This window comes from Amblyraja radiata, chromosome 7 (genome assembly GCF_010909765.2).
Source record: "Amblyraja radiata isolate CabotCenter1 chromosome 7, sAmbRad1.1.pri, whole genome shotgun sequence".
NCBI lineage: Eukaryota > Metazoa > Chordata > Chondrichthyes > Rajiformes > Rajidae > Amblyraja > Amblyraja radiata.
The window spans coordinates 48,716,411-48,744,344 of NC_045962.1; the positions used below are offsets into that span (position 1 = coordinate 48,716,411).

Here is a 27,934-nt window from a genome sequence, read left to right on the forward strand (position 1 = left end):
CTAGGTGCAGAATAAGTTTATTCGGCCCATCAAGTCTGTAGCGGCAGATTTTCAAATCATTCGAGAAATTAACTCTCTAGCTGCCTTTTGGATGAGCATGGATAAGGGGAATATCTTCGATAAGCATGCGAGCTGGCTCACAGAGACCTTCAGAGCTTCTTCACTGATATGGCTTAAAAACACAGTCTTTTGATGAATAAATGCTTTATTGTTGATAGAAAACAGTAAGATACATCCAAATTTCTTCTGACTCGTTACTATTATCTTCATCGAACTCCAGCTTATTACTTTAAACATTAGAAAATTCGTGTCTCCGTTACACTTCGCATGATCTTCTTGGCTCCTCGCATGATCTCCTTTTGACCTCGCATGGTCGAAGGGTTAACCTTCTCCATGTTTGCGCCAAACTACACTAACTCCTAAGCTTCTGCGCAAGATACATAGCCCATAACACGCCCAAAAATACGTCATAAATCCCACCCACAATATGACGGGCAGTCCAAAATTTAAAGGCACATGCACATGCAAAACAAGCCAAATGGCCATTACAAAGTCTACTCCGCCATTCAATCATGGCTGATCTATCTTTCCCTTTCCATCCCATTCTCCTGCCTTCGCCCCATAACCCCCGACCCCTTACTAATAAAAAATCTGTCAATCTCGCCTTAAAAATATTCATTGACTTGGTCTCCACAGCCGTCTAATCTCCTGACGGACTCATCCCCTGACTCCTAGAGCCTTTCCATAACTTTAAAATACCAGGAGCATAATGCCTGCTGGGTTGGATGAATGCAGCTTCAACAACACCACCCCCTCCCCCCAGGCACCCATGAGCTCAAAATAAAATGAACGCAGGGATGAAAGTTGATTCAGCTCTCAAAACTACTCGATTTATGCCACGTTCATTGTTTATGTGGAGATTATTGGTGCCACACTGTTGCTTTCTAGTGAAAGGGGAGCTGGGCAGTGTTTCTAAGCCTTCTGTGAAATGAGATCCTATTGGACAAGAGAGTCATGTGTTGGGCATTGCAACAATGTATACAGTGTCACAGAAAGGCATCCAACAGCCAACTTCGCAATCTGTCAGTGGCTTAAAAAATTTACAACGGCTTAGTAAATAAACTACAGTATTAAAAACACAATGTTTCATTCCCTTTGAAAAGTATCATATATAGTATTTCTGCAGGGCAACAGAGCCAATGAAGTTGGATGAAGTAAATCAGACTTTTTTGAAGGGCCATCTCAGACGTGGTGGGCGAAATGGTCTTTTCTTAAGCTGTAAATTTTCAAATGGAATAGTTGGGCCAAGTTAACAAGAGATCAGTGATGTGGGACCGCAGATGCCGCAGGGAGTTGCAGGTTTTCTACTTGAATGGGTACTGGTGTGTCCTAGATGTGGCCACATATCTGAACACAACGCGTCAGGAACTACTGAAGTAAGTTGCCGAAAGCCAGTGCTGAGAACAGCAATGTACAAAGTCGACCAGTAGGTAAAGAGCAGCTGGTTTAAAACTGCTCCCCACACCCACAGCCAGAATATCCTGGAGGCATCTTTTGACCAGAAATTCAATTAGATCTGCCATCTAGTTTTTCAAACGAATAAAATTCATAGAAAATGTTAATTTACTATCTCAACTTTAATATTTCAATCAATCCCATGAGTTTTTAATCAAGATTTCAAAATTAAGTTGAATTGATGACATTTGGCTGTTGTTCATCGACTATGCTCAGGGTTCAACACCACCATACCCCCCAAATTGGTTACCAAGCTCAGGGAACTGGGTCTCTGTGCATCCCTCTGCAACTAGATCATTAACAAAACACAATCAGTATGAATTAGCTGCAACACATCCTCCTCGATAACCTTCAGCACGGGAGCACCTCAAGGCTGTGTGTTCATCCCCTCACTCTGTTCCTATGACTGTGCAGCTGGACACAGTTTGCAACTCCATCTTTAAATTTGCCAACAACACCACCATATTGGACATATTGTGGATGGTGACGTCAAAGTATACTGAATGGTGTGACTGAATGGTGCCAGAACTACAACTTTGCTCTCAACGTCAGTAGAAGCGGAAGGCCGAGGATCCATAAACCAATGGTGGTGAAAAGAGTAAAATACTTCACATTCCTGGGCGTGCATATCTCTGAAGATCTGTCCTGGTCCCAACATGTCCCAATCATAAAGAAAGCCCATCGATGCTACTACTTCCTAAGAAAATTGTGGAGATTCGGTATGTCATCGATTATTATCTTAAACTTCTACAGGTGTACATTAGAGAGCAAGTTGACTGGTCACATCACGACTTGGGTTGGTCGTGATGTGACCAGTCGTGATGTGACCTTCGAAGGGATGTACAGGAGTCGCTGCCTCAAGAAGGAAGCCAGCATCATCAAAGACTCACATAAATCTGCCTACACTCTCATTTCACTCCTGCCATCAGGATGAAGGCATTGGAGCCAGATAACTGTGTTTTTTTGTTGTTTATTATGGTGCCATCTTCTGGTCATTCTCATGGAATGCACGTCAGGTCCAAGGGATCTTAAATTTCCATCTTTGCCATGTATATATTAGTTTTGAATTTTTTTTGTTTTTAACTAATAAATACAATTGGTTGGCCAGTTATAGGATTGAAGTAGGAGATTATTCACTTTGTTATTTAATCCATTGTGGAATTATGAAATACCAACTAATAGAGGCCGTGGTCGTAACAGAATAACAAATCTTAATCTATCTAGACTTAAAGGATAGTAGTTGACATTCCAGTGAGGTGGTTAAAATGTTGGGGTTGGGAAATGGAGGACATTGCTTACTCCTCCAGGTGTAGATTTGTGAAAGATAAGTTATACCGTAAATGAGGATCTCCAGTGTGAACAGACCTCATTAATCTGGGGAGTTCACTCGAGAAACATCTTGCACTTAAAAGGTATATCGAACATTGTGAAACATCAAAGGATCTGCACAGCAGCAGTTACAAACAACTAAAAGCAACTCTTCAGCCAGAGAGTGGTGAATCTGTGGAATTCAATGCCTCAGAGTAGCTGCAGAGGCCAAGTCATTGGCATTTTTAAAGCAGGCTTTGTATTGATAGACTCTTGATTAGTAAGGATGTCAAAGGTTACAAGGAAAAAACAGGAGAATGGTGGCTTGAGGGAAAAGTAGATCAGCCATGATTGAATGGCGGAGTGGACTTGATGGGCTGTATGGTCTAATTCTGCACCTATGCCTTGGCCTAACATTCTAGGGTTAAGTACATAAGTAAATATTTGGGAAGATCTCCAAACGTTGATGAACGGGGGAGGTTTCAAGGAAACACTGAGAGAGTGGCAGTGGTGTTTCCAGAGCAGAACTTAGATGCTGGTACGACCATGGATGGAAGAGTAAAGTTGTGGAGACTGTCAAGAGGTCTGACTCAGAGCAAGTGGTGTCCATGGGTTGGACTCTATTGCATGATTGCAGATGGAAGGTCAGATAATCAGATGCCCTGTGAAGCCTCATCTCTAGTGCTTCAGTCAAGTTTGTTCTTTCTATGTCCCCTCACTCTGTGTAGACAGATTGAGCAGCACTTGAACATCAGGTAGACCAGCAGCAGGGCTACAGCGAGAAGGATACCGATGACATCCAAGCAGTGGTACTGGACCCAGCTCAGATGGTGAGCGGCAGTTTGCAAATGTTTGGCTCCTCTGTGCTTCATCACAAACTCCACCCAATAGACAGAGAGGGCCAGGGGCTCCACCGGCCGATCCTTGTGCAGTGACGACATCCTCATCATGGTTTCCTTGTATCTGAAACGTACAGTTGTTGCACAGTTAAGATAGTCGTCCTCATTGAACAGCTGCCAACACCAATAGATTGGATATTGGATCTATCCAATCTATCCAGTTGGTGCAGCATTATTGATATGTTTTCTAGTTTTAAAGCTGGGGTTACTGTGCAGTTTATGTGCTGCTCTAATGCTACAGGTAGAGATATAGGTCCCTGCTGGGCATCACGCCAAGAGTGTTCCCGTCGGAGAGCACGGAGGGCCGCTGAGAACGAAAGGAGGACCTGCCGGGGAGCTACTGCCACGTACAGGCAGGCAGAGGATAGGACTGTTTGGTGAACTTTTGCAACTTTGTCAGTGCCAAAACGTGGCGACACTTGTGTGCTGCCTTGGTGAGGTCTGCTATCCAACTGGGTTGTATGCAAAACAAACCATTTCACTCTACCTTGGTACATGTGACAATAAAGTATGATTGAATCATTGAATCTATTCCCCCCTTGTAGTTCTCTAGATCCGTGTAACATCCTCCCTCCTGCCCATAAAACTCCCTTTTTATTCTTTCACCGTGTGCCTAGATTAGGGGTGATTTACAGTGGTCAATTAACCTTTGGAACATGAGGGGGAAATACGATCAACTGGTATAAAGCCACATGTTGATTTGAAAAATGTGTAGCAAAGAGCCAGCACCCAAGGTCAGGCTTGTAACCAAGCCCAGGGAGCTGTGAGGCAACAGCACTAACAACTTCAACACCAGGCTGTTTTTTTGTATTATTTTACTTCATGATAGTGCAATTTAGAAACTGATGATTTTCTGCCACAAGATGGCACCCATTCCATTCCATCCCTACATCTCGAGTCTTCCCGTGTCTTCCACCAGTTCAACATTTCTGGTGTATTCTCTAGAAATAAATCATAGTACATAGAACAGTACAACACAAGAACAGGCCCCTTGCCCTACAATGTCTGTGCTGACAAAGATGCCAAGAGCATCACATGTGTCATCACATGAGCATCACTGTTCGTCTTTTCACTCTTTTTGTTATTTATTGTTTGTTTAAAGTTTAGTTTTAATTTTCTTCGGTTTGTTTTATGTGGGGGGAGCGGAGAGAGGATTGGGGGAAAACTTTTTTTTTTCAGGTTCTTATCTTCCCGGAGATGTAATCAATTTTCGGATCACATTCTCTGGGCTCTGGAGCTGGAAGCCTCCTCGTACTGACTTTGAGCCCTATCGTGAGGCATGGATTTAACATCGGAGCTGATCCCTTGCCTGGGATCGCTCCCACTGCGATCACCGTGGAACCAACACCAAGGGCTCGCAGTCTCGGGTGAGACTAGTCGGGAGCTCCAACGTCGTGGAAGGTTCATCAGCCCCGACGCAAGGTTCAATCGTCCAGCGCGGGGGAGCTGACATCCCCCCCGATGCAGGAGCTGATCGCCTCGACGCAGAGGGCCCGAACGCCGCCGGCTACGGGAGTTAAGATCATCCCGTCAACGGAGACTCGAGGCCCATGACCGAGGAAGAACTAAGGGAAGGGACTTTAACTTTATTTCGCCTTCCATCACAGTGAGGAATGTGTAGGAGTCACTATGGTGGATGTTCATGTTAAAATGTGTTTTTGAAGTGACATGTTATTTTTAATTGTATGACTGACCTGGCCAATGAAATTCCTCGTGTGTTGCAAAACACACTTGGCGAATAAAGTGTGATTCTGATTCTGATTCTGATTTCCTTGGGTCTCCATGATAATCCTTTTACGTTTGTGCATTCTTTCTGGAGATGAGGCTGAAAGGTCTGAAGAAGGGTCTTGACCCAAAACATCACGTATTCCTTTTCTCCAGAGATGCTGCCTGACCCCCTGAGTTGCTCCAGCATTTTGTGATTACCAATTATTCAGTGCAGTCGATAGTTTGGAATGAATCACGGTAACCTAAATAATCACATCTTATCATGGAGATGATTAGTCAATCTGCTGCAATATGGAAGCAATGACTCCCTCTTGCCTTTGAGATGGATTTTGAGATGGATTTTGCTTCATACAATGATTTCTTGAAGGTATCATTCTTCCCTTTGAGTCATGAGTTGAAGTCTCTTTCCAGCAACCTATGCTTGTGTTCCAATGCACTACCGAGAAACGGCTGCACTCGAGGGATTGCTATCTGTGCTGAAGACATTCAGCCACTCTATCCAAGCGTGGCTATTAAAGATCCCATGGCTCTACTGTAAAGACTCAGAAAGTTCTTCTTGATGTCCTGGACAACCCCTCGACCAGCATCACTGATGTAGATTATCTGTTCTTTATCACTGTGCTGTTTAGAACATAGAATATAGAACAGTTCAGTGCAGGAACTGGTGATGACTATGCTGACCATGATGCCAATTTACACTGCACATGGTCTATATCACTCCATAGTCTATATACCTCCTTTTCTACCTGTCCACGTCTGGTCAATATGCCTCATAAATAGAACCAGGATTTTGCCATAAATGTAATGTACCTTTTCATGCCTTTTTTGATGATTTCAGGAAGATAATGCCTTTTTCACGATTGAGTGCCCAAATCAGCCTTTTTTGCCGTTTTAACGTAACTTACAAGATAATTTACACCACCGGGCCCAACCCGGCTGTTAGTGGGTGTTAAGTGGTGATTGGAGAGGGGTGCGTGGGAAAGGGTCCAGTCTTTGCAACTGGAGTCATGATTTAAGTAGGTGTAAAGTGGTGATTGGGGAGGAGTAGGTGGGGAAGGGTCCAGTCTTTTCAAACTGGAGTCAAGCTGTGAGTAGGTGTTGGTTGGGGTTACCAGAGTTAAGTTCCTGTTTATCAAAACTGCAGTAGAACTCGTTCAGGTCGTTGGTCAACTGACGATTGTCCACTGAAGAAGAGTCATTTGCTGAGAACTTGCTCCTCAACTTCTCAGAGTACCTTTCCTTGGCAGCTCTGATTCCTCTTCTTAGCTTGTACTTGGCCAGCCTGTAGAGGTCTGCATCCCCGCTCCTGTAGGATCTATCCCTGCAAGCATCAAAATGCCTAAAGTCGAGAATGATTTGGTGAGATGTACGAGAGTGATATATTCTCTACAGCCAACTGTGTGCTGTTTTGCAACGCATGTGAGAAAGCAGTGAATCATGAGAAAAAATATTTCATCTCCATGCATGTACAGACAGCTAAGCACGTTGGTGGCAGAGAAACAGAAGGTAGGAAATACGCAAGCTTGTCTCCTCACAACATTTACTGCTGGCTCCAATCGCAAATCTGAATTTTTGAATGATCTATGCAACGCATTCATTGATGCTGGAATTCCACTGTGGAAATTGGAAAACAAATCTCTCAGAGGTTTTTTTAGGGAAATACACAGAGGAACATATACCAAGCGAGTCATCATTACGGAAAAATTATGTTGACAGCAACTTCAACATTGTTGTGCAGAAAATTAGAGATGAAGTTGCATGCAATAAAATATGGATCTCAATAGTCGAGATAACTGATGCTGTGGGGAGATTTGTTGCCAATGTGGTCATTGGTACACTGGAGGCAGGTCAACCATCAAAGGAGTATTTCTTGACATTGGAAGTATTGGAGAAGACAAAGAGCTGAATTATTGCTCAGTTGTTTACATCTTCACTTGCTGTACTTTGTGCTTAAAGTTCCTGGCGATGTAGGTAAAGACATACAAGGAAAATGTGAGGGTGATTTTAGCTAACAAAGATCTTGAAGAAATACAAAACATAGCTAAAGTTCTCAAAGGTAGTTGTAATGCACGATATCGACATGAATGTAGAGTTTGTAGCTTGTTTCAGGTATGCACCAGTGACCTCAGCTGGGGTAGAAAGAAGTTTTTCACAACTGTAGCATATTCTGTCTGACAGACGGCATAGTTTAACACCAGATAATTTGAAAAAATGCTGGTAGTTATGTGCAACCAGGCAACTTTGGTCATTTAATGTAGTATATAATTATAATATAATATAGTATTTAATGCAGTTATAATTATCTTTTGTATCTTTTTTGTAATTTTATTATGCCTTTTTGCCTGCCTATTTCAGAGATTTTTAGCGCCTTAACATTCTGGCTCTACTCATAAATATTGTTATTGTGTGTGTTTCCACCGCCACCCTTTGCAGTGTGTTCAAGGCACCTACTAATTTCCTCCGTAAAAAGCCTGTCTCAAATCTCCATCAAACTTTACCCCTCTCAACTTAAATCTATGTCCTCCAGTATTTGGCCTTTCCACCCTGGAAAAAAACTGCTGATCTACCCTATACTACACCTCGCATAATATTATGTACTTCTAGCAGGTAACACCTGACCCTCCGCTTCTCCAGTTTATGGGAATTTGCTGCACACAAATTATAACTATGATTCAAAAAGCACTCACTTGGTTAGAAAGCACTCTGAGGTCTAAAACCTGATCAGATTTGTTTTTGCTCTTTTTAAAATCCTTTGACTTTGAAGATTTAATGTGTCTCCACCTACATGAAGAACACTGACCTGGTATTATTGATAACATTGTTTAATGCATCCACGAGGTCCCGGGAAGTGATGTCCTTCAAATTCAATATAATGCCAGTCCCATGACGCATCATACGCAGTGTGTTATCCATCTGATCTCCAAATAATGGCAACATGACCATAGGCACAGCACTGCAGATCGCCTCGTAGATTCCATGTGTCCCCCCATGGGTCAGGAAAGCTCGTGTTTTGGGATGCGCTAGATCGCAAATCAATGGAAAACAGTAAATTAATCCCTTTGTTAACCAATAACCCTTGAATCTATCATTTTCAGCAATGTGTTAGAAGATCAGAGGGCCCACGTTTACAGGAAGGAGCCCTTACACAAAGGGAACCTGGGGTTATTGCTCCCTATTGCAAGACATTTTGAATGTTTGGCGTCAATTTCCAATCTTGCTTTTCACATAGTCGGGGAGGGAAGAGGTTAACGATTGCAATTTCAGCAGGGCAGCTCCCAGTCCTTTGTTGACGATTGTTTTTTCTTTATGCAGCTCAGTGTGAGTGAACCTGAGGGCACAATATCCACAGGTTCTCAGCATCTCTGTATTATTCATATCCCTTCACTATTTAATACTTCCAATGCTACCCCACTCTGTCTCTGCTAATTCAGCCACTACTGAAGAAACAACAATGCAGGAGATACGCTGGGTTGCAGTAAACTAATGGGGGGGGAGGGAGCTCACAGGGATTAAGTTTGACCTCTCCCTTCACTGGCATCATCCTACTTGACACCTTCGTCTCCATAGAAGATGCAAAGTTTCTGTTCTCTCTCATCCTTGTCAGTTCCCAAAGTTTGGCTAGGGGGATGGGGTACAGCTAGGCGAATAGTGGGGTGATGATAATACAGGGATAAGTTACGGGGGAACTAAGACTTTACATCTTCCTTGCAAACTCACTTCCATCTCTGATCTGGCTCAGAGATGGGTCAGCTTTACTGTCCCAGAAACAAACTGGAAGCACAAAGCTCACAGTGAGGAGGATAATCAGAGGCTGCAGGATGACACTGATACGGACGGTAAAATAGGCAGAGTAGTGACAAACTGATAAGTGTGAAGTGATACGTTTTAGAAAGACTAATGAGGGTAAACGTACACAATGAATGGTAGGAACAGAAGGAGTACTGAGAAACAGAGGAAATTGGTGTTTTTGCCCAAGGATTCCTAAGTGTGGCTGCACAGGTGATGAAGAAGGCATATGGGATGCCTGCCTTCATTAGCCAGGCCAGAGTATACAAGAGCAAGGAGGTCACGGTACACCTTTAGAGAGCATTGGATAGGCTAGAGCTGGAATATTGTGAACAGTTCTGGTTGCCACACTATAGGAATGATGTGATTGTACTGGAGAGGATGCAGAGGTGATTCACCAGGACATTGCCTGGGATGGAACTGTCAAGCCATGAAGAGAGAGCGGTTAGGATGGTTTATTCTCCTTGGAATGGGGGAAGCTGAGTGGAGAGATTATAGAGGTGTAAAAAAATGCCGTGGGGCAGAGATGGGCTAAATAGCCAGAATCATTTCTCCACAGCAGAGGTGTCTAAAACTATAAGGTGTAGGTTTAGGGTACAGGCTGAGAGGGTCAGAGAGAATCTGAGGAAGAACCTCTTCATTGACAGGATGACTGAAATCTAAAACCTTCTGAGGTGCAGGCAGAGACTGTCTAAACATTTAAGAACATTCAAGATTTAGACAGCTATGGAACAAGTGGTGGTAAATAGGATCAATATGAACAGATACTTCATGATCAGCATGGATACAGTGGATGGAAGGCCCTCTTCATGTGCTGGATAACTCCATGGGTCATTCATTGTAATTAAGTTTATTGAAGGTGCAGTGGACATATTGGATGCAGGACAGGACATGGAGGAGAAGTTCTTTACAGAGCACCTCCTCATCAAATATATACCTCTTTCTTTAGCTCCAGGAAAGCCAGCAAGGAAATTTGCCCACCATTCAGGAGCAGCTAAGACTGACGTGGAAACAGGGAAACAGTCACTTTAACAATAACTCTGCAAAGATAGAAACAATGTGCTGGAATAACTCAACGGGTCAGGCAGCAACTCTGGAGATCATGGATAGGTGATGTTTTGGGTCAAGACCCTTCTCTGCAAATCTCAATTTGATGTATCAAGTATTTCAGTGAAGGGTTTTTGGGAGATGGGGGAGGGGGAGACATTATCAAACCATGTTGCTCTCTTACCCAGCAAATCGTTCTGAGGCAGCCAGTCCATCAGCTTGGTGTTGGGTGCCAGTGTTGAGGGCCTTTCTCCACTGTGTCTCCACAACACCTGTCACAAAAGATGCAACGGTCAGATGCAGCATCATTGGATTGTACAGCACGGAAGAGGCCCTTCAGTCCAACCTATACACCTTGAATAAACTGTCTATCATCGGTAGCCTCATTGCATCGCGGAGCAGGGCGAACCCATGCCGGGGTCGCCAGAAGGTAGTGCTCCGATCGCTAGCCCGCGGAGTGTTACAGCCTGAAGCCGCGGTCTGCGGAGCTTCTTGCCGCTGACGCGATGTTCGGAGCCTAGGATCCCTCGTTGGGGATCCCTAGAGAAGAGCTCCGACCGCCGGCCCGCGGCCTACAACATCTTGAAGCCGCGGTCTGCGGAGCTTCTAGCCGCAGGCGTGGCGTGGACTTACCATCCGGAGCGGGATCCCTCACCGGGGATCCCTGGAGAAGAGCTCCAACTGCCGGCCCGCGGCTTACAACATCCTGAAGCCGCGGTCTCCGGTAGGGAAGCACCGATTTGGGACTTATCTTCCAGACGAGAGGGCCTGTACATCTGGCCACCCGTAGCGGCGACTGCGGAGGTTTATGGCCCCGACCACGGGGGAACAATGGAGGAGGCCCAGGAGCCATTGGTGAGGGAGGAGCGACCTTCGTGTGCTGAGTTAAAAAACCCATCGCGGGGCTTGTTTCAACAGAGGCCCAGGAGCCGTTACAGAGGGAGGAGTGACCTTCGTGTGGTGAGTTAAAAAACCCATCGCGGGGCTTGTTTCAACAGAGGCCCAGGAGCCGTTACAGAGGGAGGAACCAAAATCTGCAACGTTCCATTCGCAGATCACACTTCAATTTAAGGGGGATGGTGGAAGCCTCTGATTGGTCGAACGGACTAGAGGAAGCAGCCGTTACAGGACTAGAGGAAGCAGCTGATTGGCTTGTATCCCGGGTAAGGCTTTATTGTATTCGGTTAAGGGGGAGAATGAGGGCCAGGGCAGTTTACTGTTCTGGATGTCAGATGTGGGAGGTCATGGAGTCTGAGTGCCCTCCAGACGTCCACATCTGTGCCAGGTGCGTCGAGATGGGGCTCCTAAGGGACCGTGTTAGGAACCTGGAACAGCAACTCGATGACCTCTGTCTGCTCAGGGAGAGCGAGGAGGTCATAGATAGGAGTTACAGGGAGGTGGTCACTCCAAGACCACGGGAGACAGAAAACTGGGTCACAGTTAGGAAGGGCAACGGGCAGAGGCAGGGACTGGTGAGTACCCCGGTGGCTGTACACCTTGAAAATAAGTACTCATGTTTGAGTAAGGGTGGGGGAGACAGCCTACCTGGGGGCAGCGACAGCGGCCGGGCCTCTGGCATAAAGACCGGTCCTGTTGCTCAGAAGGGTAAGGAAAAGAAGAGGAGGGCAATTGTAATAGGGGACTCTATAGTCAGGGGGTCGGATAGGCGATTCGGTGGACGCAGACAAGAGACCCGGATGGTAGTTTGCCTCCCTGGTGCCAGGGTCAGGGATGTGTCTGAACGGATCCAAGAAATCCTGAAATGGGAGGGAGAGGAGCCTGAAGTTGTGGTACATATAGGTACCAACGACATAGGTAAAAAAAGAGAAGAGGTCCTGAAAGAAGAATTTAGGGAGTTAGGTAGAGAGTTAAGGAGAAGGACTGCAAAGGTAACAATCTCAGGATTACTGCCTGTGCCACGCGACAGTGAGAGTAGGAATGGAGCGAGGTGGAGGATAAATGAGTGGATGAGGGACTGGTGCAGTGGGTATGGATTCAAGTTTCTGGATCATTGGGACCTCTTTTGGGGAAGGTGCGACCTGTACAGAAAGGACGGGTTGCACTTGAACTCGAGAGGGACCAATATCCCGGCGGGGAGATTTGCAAAGGCTACTGGGGAGACTTTAAACTAGTATGGTTGGGGGGAGGGACTCAAATTGGGAAAGCTAGCAGTCAGTGTGTGAGGCAGGAGGCAGAGAATGGTAGCACTCTGACCCAAAATGTAGGGGAGAGAGAAGAAAAAGACAATAAACAGAGAATAAGAGAGGGTGGGTTTCTTAAATGTGTATATTTTAATGCTAGGAGCATTGTAAGAAAGGTGGATGAACTTAGAGCCTGGATTGACACCTGGAAGTATGATGTTGTGGCGATCAGTGAAACATGGTTGCAGGAGGGCTGTGATTGGAAACTAAATATTCCAGGATTTCATTGCTTCAGGTGTGATAGAATAGTAAGATTAAACGAGAACTTACCAGTTTGAAGTTTGATCCTTATTTTATGAGGAGGAACGTTGAGGGACTACGTGAAGAACCCCGCTAGGACGCATGCGTGTCATTCTTCAAAGCAGCGGTGTGAAATCACAGATAACTGTAATGACTAAACATAGTAAGATTAGACAACAGATACCAGCTGCAGCCCTGGTGGAGTGAGATTTGAAATGCTAGTTCCCACTCCAGCCTATTTAGGACTTGTTTTAGCCATCCAGAGATGGTCTGGACTGTCACTGTTTTAAATGGCTGTTAGTAGCTGATTAAAGTGACATTCCTCCCCTCTGATGATCTTAGTATACTTCAAGTATGATAGTAAGTGTGTTATAATACAGAGACGACCATCTGTAGGGTAGGCCCTGAATTCTGTTTTTTAGGCCTGCTGACCCCTGTCTGTTCTGTATGACTATTACACTGATGTAAACCTTAAATTCCAGATGAATTAATCATGTTGTCCACCCTTGTTTTCTGTGGTGACTGGACCCTTGTGGCGTGACCAGGACCATCAGCATGACTGTTTTCATAGTCAGTTTCCGTAGGAACAGAGCTGTAGCTGGAGACCAGTTTCTTAACATGGTCAGTACAATGCTCACATCCCATATTTGGGAGTACCTGGTTCTTGGGGACTAATTTTAAAAATGCCCCTCATGAGTTTGTTTACCAGGGTTTGTCCCAACAGAATGCCGCTCTGTACCTTCGACAGGTATATTGACAGAGCACCTCTAGCGCAGTTGATGGCACTATGACTGAGCCTCTCATCGTAATGGAGGCTTGCCAGGAATTCCAGAACAGACGGGATGTTCATAGATCTGTGGGTGATGATTATTGTTGTGACAGTACTTCCCATTACTAGATGATACCAAGTACTGATGTTTGGGTGGACTGTCTGTGACCCACTGAAATAATTCCGCATTCGGTTCATCAGTCCCAGGTGTAGAAGAGGTGCTTTCAACTCTAAATAAATAGGTTAATATATAATAGTGACGGGTAACTCCCCTTGTTGCGGGAAGACCCAGTAAGTTAGGTCTATGATGGATGGTGATGTATGGTTCTGACCCATGTTGATATCACCAGTACCCCGGTTGCGTAGGGCAATCAGGTTTTATCAAGATTCGAGACGTGAAGTCTATAGTTTCTTCCTAAATAACCGACTGATGAGGCAAAGGGAGGGATGCATAAATGATCCCCCAATCAGCGAAGATACATCTGAACCACTGCCCCAGGTTCTGGCTCCCAAGAACATAATTTGATAACTGGTAAGAGCATGGATGTGAATAGGTCGTTATCTGGTGTTCCATACCAGCTGTTCCAGCAATACATATTTTATCCAACATCCATACAGAGTTTTTAGACTTAGCGTGACCTGTTGTCTGCCACTAAATTCAGTTTTCCTGGTAGTTGGAAGCTGATATCCAAACTCTATCTGGATACGATATTAATCCAGATTAATAGAGACAGTAACTCTAAGACTATTGCCTGCATCACAGTGTGGAGGTACCCGGTGAACTCACCGCGGCGGATGCCAGCCCGTGTCCATTGTGTGCTGCTAGTATTACATGTATGGCTGCAGGCAACAACATCTCGTTCAGCCCGAAAGGTCTGACTGACAAGAAGGATTCAATTCAATTCACAAATAGTGTTGGCCAGATAGTCACATGGTGTCGATATGTTTCTACCCATATGGTTGACATATGCTACCCCGGTGGTGTTGTCAATTTGTAGAGTAACATACTGATGATATAACCCAAAACATTTGACTTAGCCATGACTAGCTCTCACTTCCCCAGGTATATATGCCCAACGTTAGCAGTGATGCCTCCTGAGCATTCCATCTCCCCCACAGCTGGAGATGGAATTAGTAGCATCCCAATCCAAGGCCCATCAGAATGTGGTTCCATAGACGGGTAACTGTGTTTGGTTGTTTCATAAGTCGGTCAGAATGACCCCCACATAATTTCTTGAGTGACGCGTGTAGCGCTCTGTACTATGATTATGTAAAGGTCCGATATCATGTGGCTGTCACACAGCCCCTAATGCCAATTATTCTACTACCAGTCTGATGGCTGGTTTAGTTCCCTGGAAGCCTCTATAAAGGCTGTACCCTTTCTTACAGCAAAGTTACTGCCATGTGAAGAGTGTTAACGGTGGATCGCAGACGATCTGTTGTGTTAAATACATCTGTGGGCACCTTCAATGAGTCCTATATAGCAAGCGTATTTTAATACCATGCTTGCCATGTAGTACCCTAGGATCAATCCCTTAGTTGCACCAAAGGTTCCCATTTGTAATGAATATAAAGTACGAAGTATTCAAATTAGTCAATCTAAGATGAAGTGGCAACCACCTCTAAATTATGAGAAGGATATTTAGGACACGAATCCCTGTGATTCGTGTGGATGTCCTCCATAAGTCCTATAATATATGGGCACTGTAGTTCAGTATGTGCTTTAGTTGTTTCTTTCCCTGTAAGCATGAACATTCAGTTCGGTACATGCTGAACTGGAGGATAATGGAATGAAGAATTCTAAGGTATACCCCTGTACTTCTGAATTTTAAGTGTCGGTAGAATAATTCTATGCATACAGATAGATCTGTTATCCACTACCAACCTCCCTGGTTCCTATTAGTAGGTTAGTTACTATTTCGGCATCCTCCGTGGTCGTTGAGGTGTCGGTGTCTGATGAGGGTAGCACATTTCTCAGGAAGTAATTTTTAAGACGTTCCTTAATGTGTCCCAGAGTTCCCTCGATGTGAAGATCTTTCCCTGTTAAGATAAGATGCCTCCAAATTTTAATATTGGAGGTTGGGAGGTTCCAGGTTTTCATCTGTTAGGACTTAGAACATTCTTTCGTTTCAATTCCCTGCCCTACCATGTTTAGGTTGATACTGGGAACATTCAGGTTTTGCAGTTCCCTGATGGTAAGTGTTTTCCCATAGGTTTTCCGCACCCTAAGTGTACTAGGGGTATGTTCTGCTCCCCTGTTCAAGTGGAGCCCAAACTTGACCCCCTATACTCCCCTCTGATGAGGGAGAACACTGTGCAGCCCTACAAGAGGTACTGCTGTAGGACTTACTAGCTGCCCCTCTGTGACTAGTCTCCATCTCATGGAGCTGCCACTTACATGCTCCAACAGCCGCTCCAGCTGGTCCCGATGCTCTCGGGCACCCAACCGGCTCCAATGCACATGATCACTGGCCATCGCGGCTGCTCCTGAAGCCGTTACTCCTGAGGCTGCTCCTGCTGCAGTTCCTGCAGCCACTCCATCCGGCTCCAATGCTCACGGGCAATGGCCATCACGGCTGCTCCTGAAGCTGCTCTTGTTCCAGCTCCTGCAGCCAGCCCAGGATTGAGTCTCGGTGTTCCCCTCTGATGAGTGAGAAACTCTGTGCCGCCCCATAAGGAGTACTGCTGTGGGGCTTATTAGTTGCCCACTGTGGCTTTGCCACTTTGGAGTATTTCCACTCTGCAGCCCCACAAGGGGTACTGCTCCTGCAGCCGGTCCAACCGGCTCCAATGCTCTCGGGCACTGGCCGCTCCCGGCTGCTCTTTATGCTGCAGCCGCTACACCCGACCTCGGTGCTCACGGGCACTGGCCGCTCATGGCTGCTTAATTTCTCCTGCAGCCGGTCCAACCGGCTCCAATGCTCTCGGGCACTGGCCGCTCCCGGCTGCTCTTTATCCTGCATGTTGCAGCCGCTACAACCGACCTCGGTGCTCACGGGCACTGGTCGCTCGCGGCTGCTTAATTTCTCCTGCAGCCGGTCCAACCGGCTCCAATGTTCTCGGGCACTGGCCGCTCCCGGCTGCTCGTTATCCTGCATGCTGCAGCCGCTACAACCGACCTCGGTGCTCACGGGCACCGGCCGTCACGGCTGCTGGTCATGCTGCAGCCGCTCCAACCGACCCCGGTGCTCACGGGCACTGGTCGCTCGCGGCTGCTTGCCATCTCCTCCAGCCGCTCAAACCGACCCCCATGCACACGGGCACTGGTCGCTCGCGGCTGCTCCTCTCCCGACCGGCCGAGGCCGGCGCGGGAGCGAAGTCGGGAGCGAAATCGGGCACAGCTGTTCCCATTACGGGAGATCAGCTTGCCGTTTGCTGCTGCTGCTGCCGGCTGCCCGCAATTTTGCGGTTCTCCGCCGCCAGCTTCCCCGCTCCTTCCAGCGCCTCGGACCCATGTATAGGTCCGTGGGGCTGTAGTCCGAGTCGTCGGAAATGACTGCTCCAGAAATGCTGCACCGCTGTCGGCGTCCTCCTGGAGCTGAAGTCGGCTCCGGCTCCCGTTTAAGGGAGATAGCAGGGACCCGGCCGTTGTTGGCTGCCTGCAGTTCTGCAGACTCTCCCCAGCCCGTTTTCATCAGCCTTCTGTAGAAAAAAAAGGTAAGTAAAAGAACGACGTTCGCTCACCTTACTGTTGCAGGTTCAACCCCTGCCGTTTGGGAGGAACATCCTTCCTCCAGCAATGACGAGTTCGAATGCGTGTAGCGTAATGATACGCATGCGTCCTAGCGGGGTTCTTCACGTAGTCACTCACGTGACTCCGAAGTAAAATTGGAGGGGCAAGAGGTGGAGGTGTTGCATTGCTTATCAGGGAAGATATTACAGCAGTGCTTTGGCAGATTGATTAGAGGGCTCGTCTAGGGAGGCTATTTGGGTGGAACTGAGAAATGGGAAAGGGGTAGCAACACTTATAGAGGTGTATTATAGACCGCCAAATGGGGAGCGAGAATTGGAAGAGCAAATATGTAAGGAGATTGCAGATATTAGTAGTAAGCACAAGGTAGTGATTGTGGGAGATTTCAATTTTCCACACATAGACTGGGAAACACATTCTGTAAATGGGCTGGATGGGTTGGAGTTTGTAAAATGTGTGCAGGATAGTTTTTTGCAGCAATACATAGAAGTACCTACTAGAGAAGGGGCGGTGCTGGACCTCCTGTTAGGAAATGAGATGGGTCAGGTGGCAGAGGTATGCGTTGGGGAACAGTTCAGGACCAGTGATCACAATACCATTAGTTTCAATATAATTATGGAGAGGGTCAGAACTGGGCCTAGGGTTGAGATTTTTGATTGGAGAAAGGCTAACTTTGAGGAGATGCGAAAGGATTTAAAAGGAGTAAATTGGGACATTTTGTTTTATGGGAAAGATGTGGAAGAGAAATGGAGTATATTTAAAAGTGAAATTTTAAGAGTACAGAATCTTTATGTCCCTGTTCGGTTGAAAGGAAATAGTAAAAATCGGAAAGAGCCATGGTTTTCAAGGGAAATTGGACACTTGGTTCGGAAAAAGAGGGAGATCTACAATAATTATAGGCAGCATGGAGTAAATGAGGTGCTTGAGGAGTATAAAGAATGTAAAAAGAATCTTAAGAAAGAAATTAGAAAAGCTAAAAGAAGATATGAGGTTGCTTTGAAAGTAAACCCAAAGGGTTTCTACAGCTATATTAATAGCAAAAGGATAACAAGGGATAAAATTGGTCCATTAGAGAGTCAGAGTGGACAGCTATCTGCAGAGCCAAAAGAGATGGGGGAGATATTGAACAATTTATTTTCTTCGGTATTCACCAAGGAGAAGGATATTGAATTATGTGAGGTAAGGGAAACAAGTAGAGTAGCTATGGAAACTATGAGATTCAAAGAAGAGGAAGTACTGACACTTTTGAGAAATATAAAAGTGGATAAGTCTCCAGGTCCGGACAGGATATTCCCTAGGACATTGAGGGAAGTTAGTGTAGAAATAGCAGGGGCTATGACAGAAATATTTCAAATGTCATTAGAAACGGGAATAGTGCCGGAGGATTGGCGTACTGCGCATGTTGTTCCATTGTTTAAAAAGGGGTCTAAGAGTAAACCTAGCAATTATAGACCTGTTAGTTTGACGTCAGTGGTGGGCAAATTAATGGAAAGGATACTTAGAGATAATATATATAAGCATCTGGATAAACAGGGTCTGATTAGGAACAGTCAACATGGATTTGTGCCTGGAAGATCATGTTTGACTAATCTTCTTGAATTTTTTGAAGAGGTTACTTGGGAAATTGATGAGGGTAAAGCAGTGGATGTTGTATATATGGACTTCAGTAAGGCCTTTGACAAGGTTCCTCATGGAAGGTTGGTTAAGAAGGTTCAATGGTTGGGTATTAATGGTGGAGTAGCAAGATGGATTCAACAGTGGCTGAATGGGAGATGCCAGAGAGTAATGGTGGATGGTTGTTTGTCAGGTTGGAGGCCAGTGACTAGTGGGGTGCCACAGGGATCTGTGTTGGGTCCACTGTTGTTTGTCATGTACATCAATGATCTGGATGATGGTGTGGTAAATTGGATTAGTAAGTATGCAGATGACAAGTATGGCGACAAGAAGAGGCCGCAAGAAGTGCAAAGGCGGTCTCTCTTGCCAAACCGGGGCAATGGATGCAGTGGGAAGGTGTGGAGCGGAGGAAGATCAGCTGGAAAGAACTATGGGAAATGGAAGCAAGCAAGATCAGCTTCATCATCAGAGCGACTTATGACGTGCTTCCATCACCAAAGAACCTCCATCAGTGGTACGGCGAGGATCCAACCTGTGCCCTCTGCCCAACTCCAGCGACCCTCAAACACATCATGGTAGGCTGCAAGACCAGCCTCACGCAAGGGAGATACACGTGGCGGCATAATCAGGTACTAAAAAGCCTGGCATCAGCCCTTGAGAACAGGCGGTGTGCGACCAACTCCTTGCCTCCGAGAGCAAGCAACCCCCTCCCCCTAAGGGCAACAACCTTTGTCCGAGAAGGACAGAAAACATCTAAACATCCTTCCACCAGATCAGAAGAAGGAAACCTATGCAGGGCCCGTGACTGGAGGATGCTGGCGGACATCGGCCGACAACTAGTTTTTCCACCTGAAATTGCTTCCACCAACCTCAGGCCAGACTTGGTGTTCTGGTCCCCTTCACAGAAGACTGCTTACATCATAGAGCTCACAGTTCCATGGGAGAACTCTGTTGAGGAGGCCTATGAGCGTAAGAAGCTGCGTTACGCAGAGCTTGCAGCAGAGGCAACGCAGCGTGGCTGGAACACCAAAGTCTATCCAGTTGAAGTGGGATGCAGAGGATTTGTTGCGTCATCTACCATCAGACTGCTGAAGGAGCTTGGAATCCACGGTCAGGCTCTGCGGAAGACCATAAGATCACTCTCAGAGGCGGCTGAAAGAAGACCGGTGGATTTGGCTCAAGCGGAAAGACCCATGCTGGGCCCCAAGTATTTCAGGGTGAATCTTTGGGACGGTTTGACACGGGACACGCGCTGAGGGCTGATCATCCTGCAGCGGGCCGCCCTTGTGGAGGGTGTATAGTGTTAAAAGGCCGAAACACCCAGTGATGCAAGGGTACACTACTGATGATGTGTCCTGTGCCCAACTGTCCTGAAGGTTACCCAGGCCAAGATATACGTATCCACTCCCCCCCTGCCCGCCCCCCACAGATGTTGAGCGTCTACCACTCTCAACAATCAACGAATGTCGTGAAATGCTCCCCACCTATTGGCACAAGGGACTTCTTAACATCTTGTCCTGTGTATTTGATTCTGATAATCTGGACTCGTCCAGTGACTGCTGTGAAAGGACAGCTGACAACATGGGAAAGTCCACGTGACAGCTTGGAGAGACAGCTGACAGGAGGGAACAGACCCCACTGGGGCCGTCATGGGCTAGCTACCCATGATAGCAGTCCCCAACGCTGTTTCAGTTAGTTGGAGACACCCGCTAAATGCTACTAAAAGTAAATTAAAGAGAATACCCCTAGAGCCTGCGAGAGCGGGGGCGGAAGATGGCTCACCGATTGATAACACGGTTACAGACCCAGGAACGGAAATGACTACGGACAAGGAGAGCATGGCACATGAGACATCCACAACAGCTGCGAGACACAAACTTCAGGTGTGCATTTGTGGTTGGGAGAAAATTACATCAGTGAAGGGCTTGAAGATCCACCAAGGGAGGAAAAAGTGCTTGAGAGAGCAGAGACATGGGCCTCGCATTGACCAGTACTTCTTACGAAGCAACCAGTCAAATCAGTCGAGTGAAGCACAGCGACAGGACTCAAACCAAAGTTCGCAGAGCATCAGCACCCATGTCACTGAAGAGGGTGATACAAGCACAGAAATGCCGGTGGAGGAGCCCACGCAACAACGACAAAGACCTCCATTGGAGGGAAAGATCAAAGGGCACAAACCTGGAGTGAAATGGCCCAAAGCTGTTGAAAAGAAAGAGTGGGAGACGGTCAACAGTGACCTTATACATATCTTGGAGCAACAAGCGGGCACAGCAGTGGAAAAGCTTGAAAGGATGGGCAACACAATCTACAGCTATGGAGAAGAACGGTTTGGGGTGAGTAAAGGGAGAGGTGGAAAGAAATTACCAACACCAATCAAGTCCAGGAGGCAGCAGGAGATCGAGAGGCTAATCAGAGAGAGGAGACAGTTGAAAAAGCAATGGAAAAAAGCAACTGAGGCAGAGAGAGAAGGTCTCATGCTACTCCAAGAGGACATCAAGAGCCGATTGGCAACCTTGCGAAAAGCAGAGAACTTGAGGAAACTTCGCAGGAAGAAAGAACACACAAGAACACGGTTCTACAAAGACCCTTTCAAGTTCATCAAAGACCTCTTCGCAAAGGAAAAAAGTGGAACTTTGAAAACATCAAAACGGGAATTGGAGGAACACCTGGAAAAGGCCCACCAAGACACGAAAAGGCATGAGCAGTTAGTCATCCCACATGACATCCCGCCTATTCAACCACCTGAATTCAACCTGGACACCAGCCCTCCAAGATGGAAAGAGGTAGAGAACACTGTCCGGCGAGCAAGAGCAGCATCAGCTCCGGGGCCAAATGGAGTACCATACAAGCTCTACAAGAACGCACCGGATGTGTTACGCTTTCTATGGAAGCTCATGAGGGTGGTGTGGAAGAAGCAAACAATACCTAAGGCGTGGCGAAGGGCCGGCGGCGTGCTAATACCTAAAGAAAAGGATGCGTCAGACATCAGCCAATTCCGGCCAATATGTCTCCTCAACGTCGAGGGAAAAATCTTTTTCAGCATTGTATCACAAAGGCTGTCCACCTATCTGGTAACAAACAAGTACATTGATACATCTGTACAGAAAGCAGGAATTCCAGGATTTTCGGGCTGCTTGGAGCATACAAGCATGATCTGGCACCAGATCCAAGCAGCTAAGAAGGAGAAGAGAGACCTACATGTGATCTTCCTCGATCTGGCCAATGCATTTGGTTCAGTTCCCCATGAACTCCTTTGGGAATCTTTTGCCTTTTTCCATGTACCAGAGCTCATCACCACACTGGTCAAGAGCTATTTCCAAGATCTGCAGCTGTGCTTCACAACAGCTGACTTCAGTACAACATGGCAGCGCTTGGAAGTAGGCATCATGGCAGGCTGCACAGTCTCACCCTTGGCCTTTACAATGGCCATGGAAGTCATCATCAGGGCCTCAAAATGGGTGGTGGGCGGTGAACGAACCAGGGCTGGGCTCCGTCTGCCACCCATCAGGGCATACATGGACGACATGACCACACTAACCACTACTGCAGCATGCACCAAGCGGCTACTTGGAAAGCTGCAGGAGAACATCAAGTGGGCCCGAATGAAGATCAAACCAAGTAAATCTCGAAGCATCTCCATAGTCAAGGGGGTGCTTAGAGACACAAGGTTCTGTATCGGTGACGACCCTATACCAACAGTGTCTGAACAGCCAGTTAAAAGCCTGGGCAGATGGTACAACGCAAGTCTCAAGGATAAAGAGCAGGTGGAACAACTAAGGCAAGAAATTGTCAATGGCCTGGAGAACATCAATCAGACCCTACTGCCTGGGAAACTGAAGCTCTGGTGCCTACAGTTTGGACTCCTTCCTCGGACAATGTGGCCACTGACCATTTATGAAGCCCCAATAACAACTGTGGAGAAGATGGAGCGAACCATAACTTCATACGCGAAGAAATGGCTCGGGGTCCCACGATGTCTAACTAACATCGGCCTATATGGCAAAGGGGTCCTGGAACTACCTCTCACTAGTCTAACAGAGGAATACAAGTGTTCTAAAGTAAGACTTCAGATGACACTGAGTGACTCTAGAGACAAGACCATCAGTGCTGTTGCGCCGCCCCTAGTAACTGGCCGGAAGTGGACGCCATCTGATGCAGTACAGCAAGCTTCATCAGCCCTGAGATACAAAGACATCGTGGGGCAAGTCCAGCAGGGAAGAGGAGGCTTTGGCCTTACGACAAGTAAACCAACTTGGCGAAAGGCCACAACATCAGAGCGGAGGACATTGGTGGTCGAGGAGGTGCGGCGACAAGAGGAGGCCGCAAGAAGTGCAAAGGCGGTCTCTCTTGCCAAACAGGGGCAATGGATGCAGTGGGAAGGTGTGGAGCGGAGGAAGATCAGCTGGAAAGAACTATGGGAAATGGAAGCAAGCAAGATCAGCTTCATCATCAGAGCGACTTATGACGTGCTTCCATCACCAAAGAACCTCCATCAGTGGTACGGCGAGGATCCAACCTGTGCCCTCTGCCCAACTCCAGCGACCCTCAAACACATCATGGTAGGCTGCAAGACCAGCCTCACGCAAGGGAGATACACGTGGCGGCATAATCAGGTACTAAAAAGCCTGGCATCAGCCCTTGAGAACAGGCGGTGTGCGACCAACTCCTTGCCTCCGAGAGCAAGCAACCCCCTCCCCCTAAGGGCAACAACCTTTGTCCGAGAAGGACAGAAAACATCTAAACATCCTTCCACCAGATCAGAAGAAGGAAACCTATGCAGGGCCCGCGACTGGAGGATGCTGGCGGACATCGGCCGACAACTAGTTTTTCCACCTGAAATTGCTTCCACCAACCTCAGGCCAGACTTGGTGTTCTGGTCCCCTTCACAGAAGACTGCTTACATCATAGAGCTCACAGTTCCATGGGAGAACTCTGTTGAGGAGGCCTATGAGCGTAAGAAGCTGCGTTACGCAGAGCTTGCAGCAGAGGCAACGCAGCGTGGCTGGAACACCAAAGTCTATCCAGTTGAAGTGGGATGCAGAGGATTTGTTGCGTCATCTACCATCAGACTGCTGAAGGAGCTTGGAATCCACGGTCAGGCTCTGCGGAAGACCATAAGATCACTCTCAGAGGCGGCTGAAAGAAGCAGCCGGTGGATTTGGCTCAAGCGGAAAGACCCATGCTGGGCCCCAAGTATTTCAGGGTGAATCTTTGGGACGGTTTGACACGGGACACGCGCTGAGGGCTGATCATCCTGCAGCGGGCCGCCCTTGTGGAGGGTGTATAGTGTTAAAAGGCCGAAACACCCAGTGATGCAAGGGTACACTACTGATGATGTGTCCTGTGCCCAACTGTCCTGAAGGTTACCCAGGCCAAGATATACGTATCCACTCCCCCCCCGCCCGCCCCCACAGATGTTGAGCGTCTACCACTCTCAACAATCAACGAATGTCGTGAAATGCTCCCCACCTATTGGCACAAGGGACTTCTTAACATCTTGTCCTGTGTATTTGATTCTAAGATAGGTGGGGTTGTGGATAATGAAGTAGATTTTCAAAGTCTACAGAGAGATTTATGCCAGTTGGAAGAGTGGACTGAAAGATGGCAGATGGAGTTTAATGCTGATAAGTGTGAGGTGCTACATCTTGGCAGGACAAATCAAAATAGGACGTACATGGTAAATGGTAGGGAATTGAAGAATGCAGGTGAACAGAGGGATCTGGGAATAACTGTGCACAGTTCCCTGAAAGTGGAATCTCATGTAGATAGGGTGGTAAAGAAAGCTTTTGGTGTGCTGGCCTTTATAAATCAGAGCATTGAGTATAGAAGTTGGGATGTAATGTTAAAATTGTACAAGGCATTGGTGAGGCCAATTCTGGAGTATGGGGTACAATTTTGGTCGCCTAATTATAGGAAGGATGTCAACAAAATAGAGAGAGTACAGAGGAGATTTACTAGAATGTTGCCTGGGTTTCAGCAACTAAGTTACAGAGAAAGGTTGAACAAGTTAGGGCTTTATTCTTTGGAGCGCAGAAGGTTAAGGGGGGACTTGATAGAGGTCTTTAAAATGATGAGAGGGATAGACAGAGTTGACGTGGATAAGCTTTTCCCACTGAGAGTAGGGAAGATTCAAACAAGGGGACATGACTTGAGAATTAAGGGACAGAGGTTTAGGGGTAACATGAGGGGGAACTTCTTTACTCAGAGAGTGGTGGCTGTGTGGAATGAGCTTCCAGTGAAGGTGGTGGAGGCAGGTTCGTTTTTATCATTTAAAAATAAATTGGATAGTTATATGGACGGGAAAGGAATGGAGGGTTATGGTCTGAGCGCAGGTATATGGGACTAGGGGAGAATACGTGTTCGGCACGGACTAGAAGGGTCGAGATGGCCTGTTTCCATGCTGTAATTGTTATATGTTATATGTTATATATATATATGAGGACTGACTGAACTTTGTGCCCTCCACCACAGTGAAGAATGCTGTGGTGGATGTTTGTGTTAAATTTTTATTGTGTATTGTGTGTTCTTTTTGATTGTACCGCTGCTGGCAAGTTCATTTCACTGCACTTTATTGTGTATGTGATGAATAAATCTGATTGATTGATTGATTGATTGATTGATTGATTGATTGATTGATTGATTGACAGTGGAGGGGGCTTTAAGTGGTCCTTTCTTCTAAAGCAGAAAGGACAGCATAAAGGACCACAACATACACCCTCTGAGAACAATCAGCCTGGAGATGCAATCCACACAACAAGCCTTAAAGGGCAGCAACACAAGCAGATCTCACTGTGTTCTGGTCAGATTAAAACAGGGCTGCAGTCTATGCGGCAAGAGCAAGCCATGGGACTGAGGTAAATCTCAGTCACAGACCAAAACATTCCAGTGACCTCCTCCTGTGCTCGAACATTCTCTGAATCTGGGTCTCTTCTCAATCCCTTTCTTCAAGTTCAATTTCTTTTTGACTTCTCCCAAGTTTAACCAGTTACCTAAAGAAATTAACCCCAGGACAGTCTCCATTCCTTCAGTCCAGAGATCAAAAGCAATGGTCACTATGACTGAATTAAGAGAGTTGAATCAAGTTTCTTTCAAATTACAATAAACAAAAACTTTGTGTGATTATACTGTAGTCGGCTGTGTAAATTTGTTGTGCAAGTGTTGACCAAACTAAAGTCTGCCTCCGTTTGTAATCACCTTCTGAGGAATTTGACCAAATGCTTCTGCAATCCGATTGGCAGTAGAGATGGGCATTTCAGAAACCATTGATCCTAAGGAGAAGATCACAGCTCCATGTTCTCCAGAACTGTTCATAAATTCTTCCAAGTCCTGGAAAGAAAAAGAATTAAAAGCAAGAAGTAGTGAAGGGGGATCCCACTCATAGCACACTTCCCATTTCTTCATTGCTCACTCTGGGCTCCACACTCCCAACAATGGCAAAAGTATTTAACTCTCAGAAGTGTGAGATGTTGCACTTTGGTACGTCAAACCAGGGCAGCTCACACAGTAAATGGTTGAGTCCTATAGGGTGTTGCAGAACAGAGGGATCCAGGAGTACAAGTATATAGTTCCCCAAACGTAGCAGGTCAGGTGGACAATGTGGTGAAGTTTGGCATGCTTGTCTTCATTGGGGAGGGTACCGAGTACAAAAGTTGGGACCTCACGATGCAGCTGTACGTCATTGGTGAGACCACACGAGGAGTACTGTATAGTTCTGGTCACCCAACAACAGGAAAATGTCATTAATTTGGAAAGGGTGTAAAAGAGATTCACCAGGACGTTACCTAGGCTTGAGGGTTTGCGTTATAGGGGGAGGTTGGATAGGTTAGAATTTTTTCCTTCAGAGGGTAGGGTGCTGAGAGATTACCTTATTGAAGTATACAAGATCATGAGGGTTATGAATAAGGTGGACATTCAGTGCCTTTTTCCAACGGTTAAAGGATTAAAAAACAAGTGGGCATAGGTTTAAGGTGAGAAGGGAAAGATGTAAATAAATCTCAGGGCACCATTTTCACTCAAGTGGTAGATCGTACCTGGAATGAGCTCGCTAGAGGAAGCTATGGAAGCTGATATAATTACAATTTTTAAAAACATATTTGGACAGATATTTGGGTAGGAAGAGTTTTAAAGTAAATGGGCCACAAAGGCAAATAGAACAAGAGCAATATGCCCACTTGGATGACATGGCCCAGGTACTTGCATTTGTCATTGAAACACATGCCCACACATTGTATTCACATCAGTAATGCTCCCACCTGAGGCAGAGGTTTCCTCTCCTTGCAGTTGATGCCTCCAACAAGGACCATGTTTGGCATCAGGGGTCTGGGGTACTCCAGGATGAAGTCGTATCGCATCAGCCAGATGGAGGTCCGGCTCAGTAGCTGGACCAGAGTCACGTCCTTCTTCAGGAACCTAGTGGCCAGCTCTTCAAATGGCGAATACACAAAATAACACAGCAATGGATCCAGAAAACTAATCAGCATATTCCCAGCTCTTTGGAGAAAGGTCATTCGATCGGTGTTACCCGTGAACATTCTTGGCACAAACGAGAGAGGCCGTGGACACTGAGTGGCTGAATATTCCAAACCGCAAGGGATTCCTCGCAGCAAGTTCACGATGGGGAGAGTGAGGTACTCACCAACGATCGCGCCACATGCATTTAAAGGGTCTGTCAGCAGGGCATCGAATCTTTCTTCAGCCAGCTCCTCCATCAGCTCTGTGTTAAACAGTAAATACTCACAGTGAGACAGGACAAACTGCTTGTACCCATTCATATGCTCCATGGTCCTCCAAATTTGTTCAAAAACAGTCCCGTTGTAAAACGCCACCTCTATCATATCTCTGTGTATCTGCTCCACATCATCTTGGCTGAAGGGAATGAAATAGGTTGTGCTGGTGTAGTGAAGGGAGGCCTTAATCATCAAAGAGTTTTCAGGGTAAACTACAACAATCTGGTGTCCTCTTCCGTGAAGCTCCTCCACTATGGTTTTCATGTTGAGCCAATGACTCCCATCGACAGGGACAGCCAGCAGCTTGCCGCTCTCGACCGGGATCCAAGACCACTGCAAGCAAATCAGGAACCACACGAGCTGGCCAGTGGAACGATAAACCGGAGCCATCGCAGGAAGCAACTCAAAGC

At 46.5% G+C, this 27,934-nt stretch overlaps 1 protein-coding gene across 1 annotated transcript in view; it reads right to left on the reverse strand.

Annotated features, from left to right (window-relative positions):
• Positions 1-3,103: 3,103 nt before the first annotated feature.
• LOC116975379 (UDP-glucuronosyltransferase 1-1-like) overlaps positions 3,104-27,934 on the reverse strand; it is a 77,918-nt gene continuing 53,087 nt past the window's right edge. The window contains exons 3-7 of the mRNA XM_033024425.1: positions 27,051-27,448; positions 25,993-26,124; positions 10,468-10,555; positions 8,251-8,470; positions 3,104-3,786 (exon numbers count right to left, since the gene is read on the reverse strand). Of these exons, the coding sequence (XP_032880316.1) occupies positions 3,510-3,786; positions 8,251-8,470; positions 10,468-10,555; positions 25,993-26,124; positions 27,051-27,448 (1,115 nt within the window). The 3' untranslated portion in view covers positions 3,104-3,509. The remainder of the gene's footprint in view (positions 3,787-8,250; positions 8,471-10,467; positions 10,556-25,992; positions 26,125-27,050; positions 27,449-27,934) is intronic.